Here is a 12,592-nt window from a genome sequence, read left to right on the forward strand (position 1 = left end):
TCAGTCAGTCAGTCAGTCGCTGGTGGAGCCCAACCCTCACTGTGTGCTGGAGCCCAAGTGGTCTGAGTGCCACTCCGAGTCTTCGTGGCCACAGGTGGTGGAGCAGTGCCTGTTTGGCAGCACGTCTTGTGGCACTGCAGCGTAGGCAGTGGCTTCGGGAAAATTTGTTTACCCGGTGTTCATTCGAATAATCCTTCCATGTGAAACAGCACTTCATCCCGTTGCCCGGTAGCCTGAAAGCGATTCACGGTATGCGCACGCGGTATTGCAGCAAAGTGGTGCGACTGTGTAATTTTGTGAGCTCCCAATTGCTTAAGAGCCTTCCCGAAAGGAAGCCAGAAAGGGACGCGAGAAAGGGTTAGAAACCCAGGACCATCCTCGGCAAGTTCCCAATGACAGCGGTAGGCAAAAACGGGAGTGTGTTCTTTGTATATATTTATTTAGACTCTTAACCTCAGTGTAAATAAAACCAAAGTCCGACGATTGACTTAAACATCAATCTGTTGTGTTCGCTGTTTCCAGGAGTCAGTGATGCTCAATCAGCAAGGTTGCCGATGATCAACTGATTTTACTGGATGAAAATTCCACATTGTACAGGTTGTTGTATTCAATGCACTGACGCTAGGACAGAAGGGGCACTCCGTAGGTCGGCAGCTCCTGGTGCAGTTGCCGAAACATCATAGCGCACTTGTTCCTCTCTTGCGTCTTGTTGAGGCTGTTGAACAGTCTGGCCTGCATGTAAAGGACTTCCCGTATTCGCTCTTTGCAGTCGGCCTTCTCAAAATAGATCTTGGCTTCGTTTAGGTTTTGAATGGCGGATTCCAAAGCTTCAAAACGAGAGGAAAAAAAATACATCATACTATTAAAAAAATGTGGCATTCATTGTACAGATTGGATGCTGTATTTAATAATGTGGAGTGCTGCAGCGTATTGATTAGAGCACTCGCCTCGCAAGCGAGAGGACCTGGGTTTGATTCCCTGGGCAGCGCGAAACATTAGGCAAGTTTCCTTACTCCACACGCCTCGCTTTACCTAGCAGTAAGTAGGAACACGGTTGTTAGTCAAATTGCGGATTGCTTTTCCGGGGGTAATAAAAATCGCCCCAAGAAATAAACAACTGTTTGTGGGACACTGCTGTGCACAATTAGCTGCTGCATTTCGCCCAGAAAATATAGTCAAATCGCTTTACAGTATATCCTGTGAAGTGTTTTGAGATATCTCCACAACATAAGGCATTATCAAATACAAGGAATATTATTTTTATTATTATAAGTTTGCTGCTGTAGAATTAAAAGTACACGGACCACAGCAGAGACTAAAGTTCAAAAACCTTACCCTCTGTTTTTTGTTGAGGGGAGTAGGAGGCCGCAGACGCAACTTGACACTTGGCCAACAGCAGCATAGCACGGCCTCTGTCCAAGACATTGCCATGAGCCAGGATAGGTTCTATGGCCATGTGCAGCACACTCAAAGCCTGTTCCGGAACTCCAAGCATCAGCTGGAAAATATAAATAAACTTTGCTCACATTTACTACAGAAATACATCTGCTAAAGATCAAAATGCTACAAACACAACTTCCATCATTCATGCATGTTAGGTAGGCACAACAGTTTATACATTCTAACACCTTTCATCTTGGGAGGACGTCTGAAAGCACTTTCAGCTCACCAAGCGCTACCCTGCGTGAGGAGTGCTTATATAAATACAATTGTATAAATATTTTTGTTGTTGTTGACCAGGAGCTCGTAAAGCTGAGGAGGGGAGGATAAATGTGGCCGAAAGCTCATTTGAAGAGATGGGTCTTCTGGTGGGTTTTGAAGGCAGATGGAGGGGGAAAGGCGGAGGGACTCCGGGATTGAGTTCCAGAGAACTGGGGCAGAGTGGCTGAATATTAATAAGAATCCTTGCATTTGATACAGTGCCTTATCACGTCATTGAGACACTTCACAGGATGTACTGTAAAGTGGATTGACTGTGCATTATGTGGGCAAAACGCAGAAGACTTGTTCCGAGGTGGCGGGAAGTGAAGCAGGCTGGTGTTTGCTTGGGTACAGCGCTAGAAGGTTGCCATATGGACCGGAACTCACCTGAGAAAATGCCAAATGTAAGATGGCTTCAGAAGCCAGATACTCCAAGTGATATTCACGACTCAGAGCCAAGGCTTTGAGGAGTAGAGGAACTGCAATTGTGTGACATGAGGAACGCCAGAACAACTCTGCCTCAACAATCAGCACTCTATAAATAAAAAAACAACTTATTACTCCCCCCAGAAAAGCGATCCGTCAATCGACTAACAACCGGATTCCTACTTACTGTTAGGTAAGCAGAGGTGTGTGCGCGGAGTAAAGAAACTTGCCTAAAGTTTTGCCCTGCCTGTGAATTGAACCTGGGTTGTCTTGCTTGCCAGGCGAGCAGGCTAACCACTTTGCTAAGGGATTCTACCCCAATATTATAGATTCACACAAAAAGGAACAAAAACAAAAAAAACTTTTTAGGGGAAAAGTGGCTTGTGTTTTTCTTCCCTTCCATCCAATTGAAGTGAGTCAGGAAACCCATTCCCAGGCGTCTGAAAAGGAAATAAATAAAGACCAGAAAACCCTGGGAATGTGCCACAGGTCAATCAGCATCTGATAAAGCAAGCAAATATTAATCAGTTCCGATTCCACTTGGCAAGCTTGTGCTATTTATATCCATCAAACTACATAAGGCTGTCTTAGTTTCATCTGTAACAAAGTTTAAAAAAAACGAAAGCAGAATTGCCAGTACTGAAGTCGAGTCACACTGCTTCCCATGGTTAGCTGTGTGAACATAGGAACATGCCATAGGAGTAGGCCATTCAGCCCCTCAAGCCTGTTCTGTCATTTTATTAGACCATGGCTGATCTGTACATCAACTCCAATTACTCATCTTTGCTCTATATCTCTTGATACCCTGACCTAACAAAATTTGAATGGATCCAGCATCTACAGTGTTTTGGGTAGGGAGAGAGTTCCAAATTTCCACTACCCTCTGCATGACACCCAATGTTCAGTACTGGAAAGATAACGCATGCATTCATTCCAACTTACTTGATCAACAATTCTGTAGATTTCTTTTTCTGACAATGGACCAGCAGCTTCTGCAGGAGTTTGTAGGCTTCCGTTATCTGGTTCTGTGCTTTCAGCACAATCGCTTTTCTTGAGGGGGGCCACAAAAGAGAGAAGAGGTGAATGGGGGTGGGGATGGGGAGCGCTATGATCTTCTATCAACTGCTATAACATTTATAGAGATTCAATTAGAGCACATTCACTCAAGCGTGTGGCAGCATTCATGCCATTTATTTATACAAAGTCCCATTCTTCACTGCAATCCAGCAATGTATTCAATTATAATATAATAATCCTTGCATTTGATATAGAACCTTAGCATGTCTTCGCGACGTCTCACAGAATATACTGTAAAGTGAATTGACTGTATATTTTGTGGACGAAACGTATACTGAAGCAAGATTACAATTTGAAGCCATTTTATGTTAAGCCCTTCAGGATTTGTCCCTACCTGTACAGACCCTCTGCCCCATTAAGTGCGGCGATGCCAGGGACGAGGGATTCAGCGATGTGATATTTTCCATCGCTCATTGCTCGGTTAAATTGTATCTTTTGGTCAAACAGCATCCAAAGCTTTCAGATAATAAAGGAGGGAAAGAACTGGTCAGAAGCATGCAGACTGTTTGTGCTTTGTATTAACTCAATAGCAAGCAAGAAGAAAATGTATTTTTATAGTTGCTTATCAGATAAAGAAAACTTTCAATGTGCTTTACAATAATTACCAGTGGCTTTTGAATAATAATCAAATACTTTAGTGAAAAGGTGAATGATTAATTTATCTGGAGCATGGTTGGCTTGGAAACCAGGCAAATCTCCCATTCCCTTTTGAATAGTCATGGTATTTTTAGTGTCAGCCTGAACAGGCAGACAGGACCTTGGTTTGTTTTATTTGAAGGATGGCAGCTCTGATAATGCACCACTCTCCCATTACTTCATAGAGGTATGAGCTTGGTCTACAAACTAAAGTCTTGATATGCAACTTGAACCCACAATCTAACTGGACAAGCAGTGGGAAAGCTTGCCAGATAGCAATATCAATATTTTTAGCGGGTTAGACTCCAGCAGTTACCCCCAACAAACACTCTAGGATCCCCTAGCCTTAGCCCCTGCCAACCTGTGCCTAATACTTTCCGGAATTAGGTAAGCAGGATGGTCCCTCCAGGGAGAGAGAGTGCGCATTCCATTCCAACAATCTATCTCTGAGATTTCCATGTGTAAGTGGGATTCATGGAAATCTCAGCTTTGTTTGGATTCTCTTAAGCATCCCGATCGGTTTCCACATGTGTCAAGACACCCAGCTGACCAAAAAGAAACTACCTATTGAGCCAGAAATGATTAAGCAAATTGGTTTACAAATTCAGCGTTGAAAGATACAGTGCAACTGACTGCTCTGCTACCAGTAACTGACCTTTGCATACTGGCTGTGTGTCGGAAAACGATCTTTCAAGTGTTTCAGGATTTCAGAAGCGGCAGCATAATAGCCCTGTAAATAGCAAAATCGTCAGGTGCAGATTATGTAGACGGTAACCAGCAAGTGAAGCATATTGTCATGGGCAGCTAATGAAACAGAAACAATTTTATCAGTTAGAAAGGAAATGAAGTATATACCAGATATTAAGATATAAATTGCTCAGGTTACAAGGGGTACAATGCTACGCCGCCGCCCTCTCGTGGCCGGGCTCAGTAACTGCGCCATTCTCTCCATCCAAAAAGAACGTACTATTTATTTGCTCAAAAGTATAAAAGGTTAACGTTGATCAAAGCTCTCATTACATTTGCAAGGTTGCGACCAGTACTGGACCTCTAATGAGATTGTGCTCTGTGAAATTTAAGCCACCCCATGGCACATTACCATGACTAACGTTAACTCTTCCCCTTTACTTTTTTTCCCTGACTGTGGGATGTGCGAAATGGGTGGGGACAGAAAAGAGAAAGGGGTAGAAAGAGGCACATTCAGATCATTTTCTTTTTTAAAAAAAAAGGAAAATTGATAAAAAGTATTCTCACACTCCAATAAAAACTCTCATTGACTACTTTTTTCTTTTGAAAAATAGATGAGCAAATAATGTTTAATAGTAATGATCCAGCAAACACAATCTCCAACACTCACCTGTTCTGCATGAAGTTCAGCCAAGTGACAGAGCACCACAGCCATTGCCTCAGTATTGTTCTGATGAATGTCCATGCTCACAGACTCCAGGCTGTGCATGTACAGGAGCAGCTGTGCTTGCTGTAGGGCCATGGTGCTGCCAAGTTACACAACATTTAAATGTGAGCTGTCTGAATGTGTACACGCGTAAAGAATGATGAGCCCTGGCTCACCGGGCAAACGTACCATTTAATTCAGCATTGAGCCAGACAAACCACCGCCAACAACAACAAATTACATTGGTACTGGATCCATTCAAAATATCAAGGCTGAGGTGGATAGATTTTTGTTAGGTCAGGGTATTGAGCGATATGGGGCAAAGGTGGGTATTTGGAGTTGAGTGGAATGGGCTAGAGGGGCTGAATAGCCTACTCCTGTTCCTACATTTATATAGCGCCTTTCACGTCAGAAGGACGTCCCAAGCTGCTGGACAGTTAAGGGTTTGCACCTGAGCTCGGGGTTGGAATCAAGAGGGCTTGAGGGTAGGGAGAGTGGGGGTGGGAGTGTGGCCACAGGCAAGGACTTGAGACGGGCTTTGAAGGAGGAGAAAGGCGGTGGAGGGATTCGGGGATAAAGTTCCAGAGGGTGGGGACAGGTTTGCATCTTAGTTTGCTCAGACACCACCTGACGTTGCCCTAGGCAATAGTGCATCAACACTCTTGGCTTCAAAGGTTGGAGGAAATCAGTCAGTGCTCTCCCAGGAATGTACTGCGATGTTAGGCCAAACTATGAGCTCAAGCCCACAACATGCACTGAATTAACAACGATCGAGAATGTAACTCATACGTACCTTTGACCGTACATTTTCCAAATTGCAGTTTTCTGTGCTATGCTAACGTCAATAAGTTCTGAAAGGCCGTGTTTCCAATGCAACATGTCAGAGTCCTTCATGGCATCCATTAGCTTGTTTGCTGACCTGCCAGAAAAGGCCCTTTGTTGGACCAGGGATTGGATGCCCAGGGAAGCTAAGTACTACAGATAGAAGAGAAAGAGCATATATTTCTATCACACCTAGTTACGTCAAAATGTCTCAAAAGCTAATCACAAATCGAGATCTTCAAGTAATTACTGTCCAGTGTCCTAAACTCTTGTAGGCAAACACGGCTGCTATTTGCACACAATCTTCCCACATGAGACAAGTGAATGAATTAACCTGGAGGAGTGTTGAGGAGTACACCTGGAGATGTGCCTCTCTCTTTCAAATAACGTCATGGGACGCGATAAGCTCAAATTGTTCAAAAGAACAAAGGGTATATNAAAAAAATCTTCCAAACAGGGGTAGAAATTTACAGCTATTTTATGAAGTTTGCCTCTTTAAAACATGCTCATTTGATGAAGATTTTGCTTTGAGAGTTTAATACAGAAAGCCACTCACAGGTAAGCCAAGTTGTCCTGCTTTTTTCACTGAGTGTTCAACAAGAATTGTGTTATCCGATCCTTTCATCTGGTCGAGTATGTACAGCCAACTCTATTAAAAATGAAAGATCAATAGATGAAGCTGGATACAGCACACATAATAAGAATAATTATCATCATCCTTGCATTTAATATAGCGCCTCACCACATCGTTGAGATGTCTCAAATCGTTTCACAGGATAACACTGTAAAGTGGATTAACTGTATTTTGTGGGAAAAACGCAGCAGCCAGTTTACGTGCAATCTACAACCACGAAGCACTAAATGAATTCAAACAGCACACTTAAAGAGAGAAAGAGTCTGTCTCTGTCACCCCATCAACCTTACCAAGCAGTGCTGTAAACACACATGGTCACTGGATTCCTGTGCAATACGTATAGCTTCCTGTAAGGCAAACTGGGCCTGCTCACTACAGAAACAATAAGAGAAAAGGCAGTCAGAAGAGCAGAGATGTTCTCTTAATTAATAAGAAGCACATAACTTTCCTAATAAACTAGTATAACAAGAAAAAGCTGTACAGGGGGGGTCAGCCAGAACTGTACTCCAGCATGTCACTCCCTTCAGAAGAGAGAAGAACATTTCTATTAGATAACTTGAGGCAACAATAATAACAATAATCCTTGCATTTGATATAGCACCTTATTACGTCGTTGAGATGTCTCAAAGCACTTCACAGGATATACTGTAAAGTGAATTGACTGTAAATTTTGTGGGTGAAACAAATCTATAACAATAATCTGGGTACTGTGCAGTTTAAACTGAGCTGCATATGATTCTCACTCCAGAGAATGTACCGGTAAGTAAAACACATATTTGATCCTGAGATGCTTACTGGTGGCCAAATCTACAGTTCAGAGCAGCAAGATTGAGTGCTGCATATCGCAGACTTCGTCCAAATCCATCCTCTCCACTGCTTTTGCTGTCGCTGCCGGTAAGGATTAATCTATCGAAGTAGTGTAGGAGGCTGTGCATGGCACTGAAATAGTCCTGTACACGCAGACTGTTCAGGTAGCTCAGGTAATGCTGAAACAAACACAAGATTTCAACTCTTGAATTTATGGTCCATGATAGGAATTTAAGTACCTATACAGAAAAAAAAAACAAATGTGTGGTGAATTTGAATACTCACAGCTTCTGCGAAATCTGGATTGAATTTCAGCAAGTTGTTGAGTTCCTTCTGTAGAGTGGCCGGTGAGAGTGCTTTGTTTTCATTATTTTTCAACAGAGAGGCCTGCAAAATTTAACATTCACAATGGTACATAGCAATAGGAGGAGGCCATTCAGCCCCTCGAGCCTGTTCTGCCATTCAATTAGATCATGGCTGATCTGTACCTCAACTCCAATTGCCTTTTGGGAGAGTGAGTTACAGATTTCCGCTATCCTTTGCATGCGTGAAAAAATGCTTCCTGATTTCACTTCTAAATGGCCCCTTGTTCTGGATTCCCCCACCAGAGGAAATAGTTTCTCTGCAGTTACCCCTATTAAATCCTTTTATCATTTTAAACACCTCAATCAGATCACCCCTCACCCGGAATGACACATGCGTCATTCGTCCAGGGCCAAGCTGGTGCGCATGGAACAATGACATTCGTCTTAGCTTTTAAATCCAGTCTGAGCGGTGCTTTGTTCTATACTTGTACAAGATTATCACTGTACAGTATTAACCGTACTCTGCAACAGGAGCTTGCGATATGTTCTGTGTGGGTCAAGGAGAATCAGAACAGATCCATCCAATTTATGTGCTTTAATATCTATTTATTAACCGTAGCTGTAGCCCAAGACTAGATAGGCACTCAACTGCAAGTCTGCTCTATACTTCTTCCCACATCTCAGTTCTGCACGGCCACAATTTCCGTTCAGCAAACAATACGTGACTAATCCTTGCAGTGTAGAAACACAGAAATATAAAAACTTTGTAACAAGAGTAGGTCATTCAGCCCCTCAAGCCTGTTCCGCCATTCTATAAGATCATGACAGATCTCTACCTCAACTCCAATTACCCGCCCATACCCCTTGATACCCTTACCTAACAAATATCTATGTATCTATCACAGGGGATGTAAAAACTTATCTGCTCAGCAAGTTTTGGACTGGATAGAACGTTTACAGCAGAGAGGTCCATTTAGCCCATCATGTCTTTTGTGCTGGTTCTAGCTCCCCCACTGGAACCCTCTACTCTAAACCAATTCCCTTTAGCCCTTTGTTATTTTCACGTCAGGAGGACATCCCTGAGTCCCAAACCATGAGACGTATGAAATATATCCATGTGCCACTTTGACCAATGCCCACCCAATGTTCCACTCTCTGCCTGCCCACATCACAACCCTTTACGAAGACACGAGGCAATACTATACCTGTTCAGCGAGAAAATATTCTGCCTGTTTCTGGGATAGAGGCCCTCTGTCAATGACTTCATCATCCCTGTCAAACAACATCAGAGTCAACATGTTAACCGTGAAAATAGACAATAGGGGACAAAATAGAAATTGAAGATGGCAAACACCTAAACCTACTTCTCCCCCCTTTAACCCATTAGCCAGAAATCTTGGTGTTAGTTAACCTACAGCAACTTACACAGGTTCTCACATAGCAGTGAGAGCCGCTCTGCAGGCTCCATGTACCATGTCCTGCCTGGCCCACCATCAGCAGTCAGGCCTTCAACCTCTCTGCCCCCACCTTTTGGAACTCCGTCCCACAATGCCTTCACCCTGTTCCCTCCCTTATCTCCTTCAAGGCACGTCTCAAAACCCTCAAAACCCTACTCTTTGACCAGGTCTTCGTTCACTCTCCTACCCCTTCCCTCCACCTCAAACTCCCTTCTCGGGTCCAAATCCCTGACTGTCAAGCACCTTGGGATGTTCTCCAGACGTGAAAGGCACTATACAAATGTAATTTGTTGTTGTTGTTTCAAAGCACTTTACAGAGACGGATTGAGCAAGGTGGGAAAAGGAGGGGAAAGTATGACAATGCAGAGTCAGAGAGGTAGATTTTTGGGAGGATTCTAAAGGCTGAATGAGAGTGAAGAGAGTAAAGGTATTAAGGTACAAAGTGTACCGTAGTCGAAACTCCAACTCCTCTTTTTCCATCTTCCCTTCCAGATCTAAAGTTGTCAATTCCATATCTGTCTCCTCTCTTTCGGTGGCTCTTGAAGTCAAATTTTCGTAACTCTGGTAATACTGTTGCAGAGCGGTGTAAAGTTTGTAGACCTGGCTGAAGGACAGTTTATTATAAGCCAAGATCATGTGGCGTAAGAACAGACCTGCAGAAAACAGTTCATGTTAGGATTTGACTATAAATAATAGTAATACACCTTGCATTTGATATAGCGCCTTATCCCATCATTGGTACATTCACAGAATTTACTGTAAAGCAAGTTGACTGTGTATTTTGCGGGGGAAAATAAATCATGATTTTTAAATGATAAATAATTGTTTATCTGTTAATAAAAAAAATTAAATTAAAAATTAATTTCAATCACAGGAAGAGATAAATAATCATTCCCAAAATAGCACAATTCCTACCTATCACACTTGTTTTGTGAACCGCTGGTTCGGTCCCACTGAAAACATCCTGCAGAGAATAGAAGAAATTTTCCATATCTTTCAACTCTCCTTCAGCCATCAGTACGACTCTAAAAAAAGACAGATTCAAAGTGAAATCATTCAGACATGAAACTTGTTTTTAAACAAGATCTTGGGTTTTACTAAAATAAAATAATTTATAACAAACTGATAAAAAGTTAATTCCCAGCTACATAAAGCTATTGAAGCGGAGTTCATATACACAAAAATATAATCAACAACTTGCATTTATATAGCGGGGCAGTGTCTCAGAGCACTTAACAGTAGTGGAGCCTGACACCGAGCCGGGGACGGGTTCAATGGGCACAGGGAAAGGGATTAGAGCAGTCAGCTCCAATGGGAAACGAGGACTAGCATGTAGACAATAGTTGTAATCATGCTGTGATTCTATGTAAAATGGGACTTGACAGAAATAAAGATAAAATATACACATTTACCTTGTAGTAACATCATTTGCAAGCTTAGGGCAGCATTCTCGAATAGTTTTAAGCAACTGAAGAAGAGGCATATCGGGACCCTACGAAAATAAATATATTGGCAGATATACTTTGATGAGAAAATTATTTGTTAACTTAACAACAATCGAGCATTAGTACAGTAGTATTTAGGAGCCATTCAGTCCATCAATCCCGTTGAGGTGGAGGGATTCAGGGAGAGTGTTCCAGAGTTTCTGGATTCCCTCGAGATATGGACTCTCACCTGCAGCAAGGGCAAGATCATCTTGTTCATATGAAGCCGCCTGGTTTCAAACTCTGGCGTCCCCTGACTCTTGCAGGTGGCCATTTCGTGCAGCAAAAGCAGGATGGAGATCTTGTGCGGGGTCACCCAGTCCTTGATACCAAAGACGTTGGCGTGAACCACACCGTTGGCCATCATTGGGTTAAAGAACATGCTCTCATGAACACTGGCCATGGCGGGCGATGGGACGGAATTAAACTGTCAGAAAAAACAAGACCTGAACATACGGAGAAAAAAAAGTCACTACATTTGACATCAATTCCCTGCAAAGTTCGCTCTCTGAAAGGTTTCTATGTTAGAGGGCATGAGATAATAATTCCTGCATTTGATAGAGCGCCTTATCACGTCGTTCAAATGTCTCAAAGCGCGTCACAGAATATATTGCAAAGTGGATTCATTGTATATTTTGTGGGCGAAACGCGGCAGCCAATTGCGCACAGCAGTGTCCCCACAAACAGTCGTGGACTGAAGTGACCACCAAATTATTCTTGCTATCATTTTTTTTCGGAAGGGATTATTATCCCCGGAAAAGCGATCCGCCAATCGACTAACAACCGGGTCCCTGCTTACTGCCGGGTAAACACCGAGGCGTGCGGGTGGAGGGGTAAGGAAACTTTGCCTGAGGTTTCACCCTGCTTGGGAATCGGACCCAGATCCTCGCGCTAAACCACTGCTGCCACAGGACGCCACAGATCGACTGCAATTTCATGTCCCAGAAAACACATGACACGACTTAATAACTGCTCAAAGAGTTAAGCAACGACTGCACGTGTGGGTGGTGCGGAGAGAGGCGGTGACAGCACTATTTTAACGTGCGCACGGTATACACTCGCAGCAGTAATAACAACAATAATAATCCTTGCATTTGATATAGCGCTTTTCACGTCGGGGGAGGACGTCGTCCCAAAGCGCTTCGCAGAACACACCGTAAAGTGAATCGACTGTGTATGGGTTTGTGGGCGAACGCGGCGGCCGACTGCGCGCAGCGGCGTCCGATTGAAAACGACCAATTTATTATGGTTTTGGGGGGTGTTTTTTGGGGAGGGGGTTATTATTAGGGCTGTGTGTGTGTGTGTGTGTGTGTGTGGAGTAAGGGAACCTGCCCGGGGTTTGGCCCCTGACCGGCCTGGGATTGAACCCCGGGGTCTCTCGCCACTCCAGTGCTCTTAACCACTGAGCTGCGGGGACTCCACAGTCGTGTCACGGCCATAAAGATTTTAGAGCAGTGTTCACGACAAGATTTGGGCTATTGTTTTGGCGCCAAAAGACCCCCTAACAACGACGACGACGACGACAACAACAATATAGGCCTGAATGGGAACCTGCGGGACCCCGCTCCAGCCTGAGTGCGCCTCAGTCCGCCTTTCGTAACCACGAGGTGACGGGCGACCAGAGGAAGGGAATGATAGGCCCCTTTTTAAAAGAAAAAAAAAACCCCCACACACACACACAAAAGGATGAAAAAGAAAGCGCCTCCATATTTACCGCCTCTACGGCCTGGAGCGACGCACGCACGCACGCACCGCGCACGCACCGCGCACCGCGCGCGCCGCACGCACGCACGTTACCGGCGCAGTCCGATCAATCGATTCAAAGCACGATCGACGACGACGTCTCGGCC

General features: G+C 43.9%; 1 protein-coding gene across 1 annotated transcript; it reads right to left on the bottom strand.

The window, feature by feature from the left end:
- Positions 1-418: 418 nt before the first annotated feature.
- anapc5 (anaphase promoting complex subunit 5) lies at positions 419-12,493 on the bottom strand. Its single transcript, XM_007902235.2, has 18 exons — positions 12,457-12,493; positions 10,933-11,188; positions 10,671-10,750; positions 10,174-10,283; positions 9,707-9,911; positions 9,007-9,073; positions 7,782-7,883; positions 7,485-7,675; positions 6,980-7,061; positions 6,612-6,704; positions 6,027-6,208; positions 5,198-5,333; positions 4,496-4,570; positions 3,539-3,660; positions 3,070-3,177; positions 2,089-2,236; positions 1,336-1,498; positions 419-827 (listed from the first exon to the last, which is right to left on the bottom strand). The coding sequence occupies exons 2-18, from the start codon at positions 11,143-11,145 to the stop codon at positions 622-624; spliced, it is 2,283 nt and encodes a 760-aa protein (XP_007900426.1). The 5' UTR covers positions 11,146-11,188; positions 12,457-12,493; the 3' UTR covers positions 419-621.
- Positions 12,494-12,592: the final 99 nt, after the last annotated feature.

Source organism: Callorhinchus milii, unplaced genomic scaffold (assembly GCF_018977255.1).
Source record: "Callorhinchus milii isolate IMCB2004 unplaced genomic scaffold, IMCB_Cmil_1.0 Scaffold8, whole genome shotgun sequence".
NCBI classification, from domain to species: Eukaryota; Metazoa; Chordata; class Chondrichthyes; order Chimaeriformes; family Callorhinchidae; genus Callorhinchus; species Callorhinchus milii.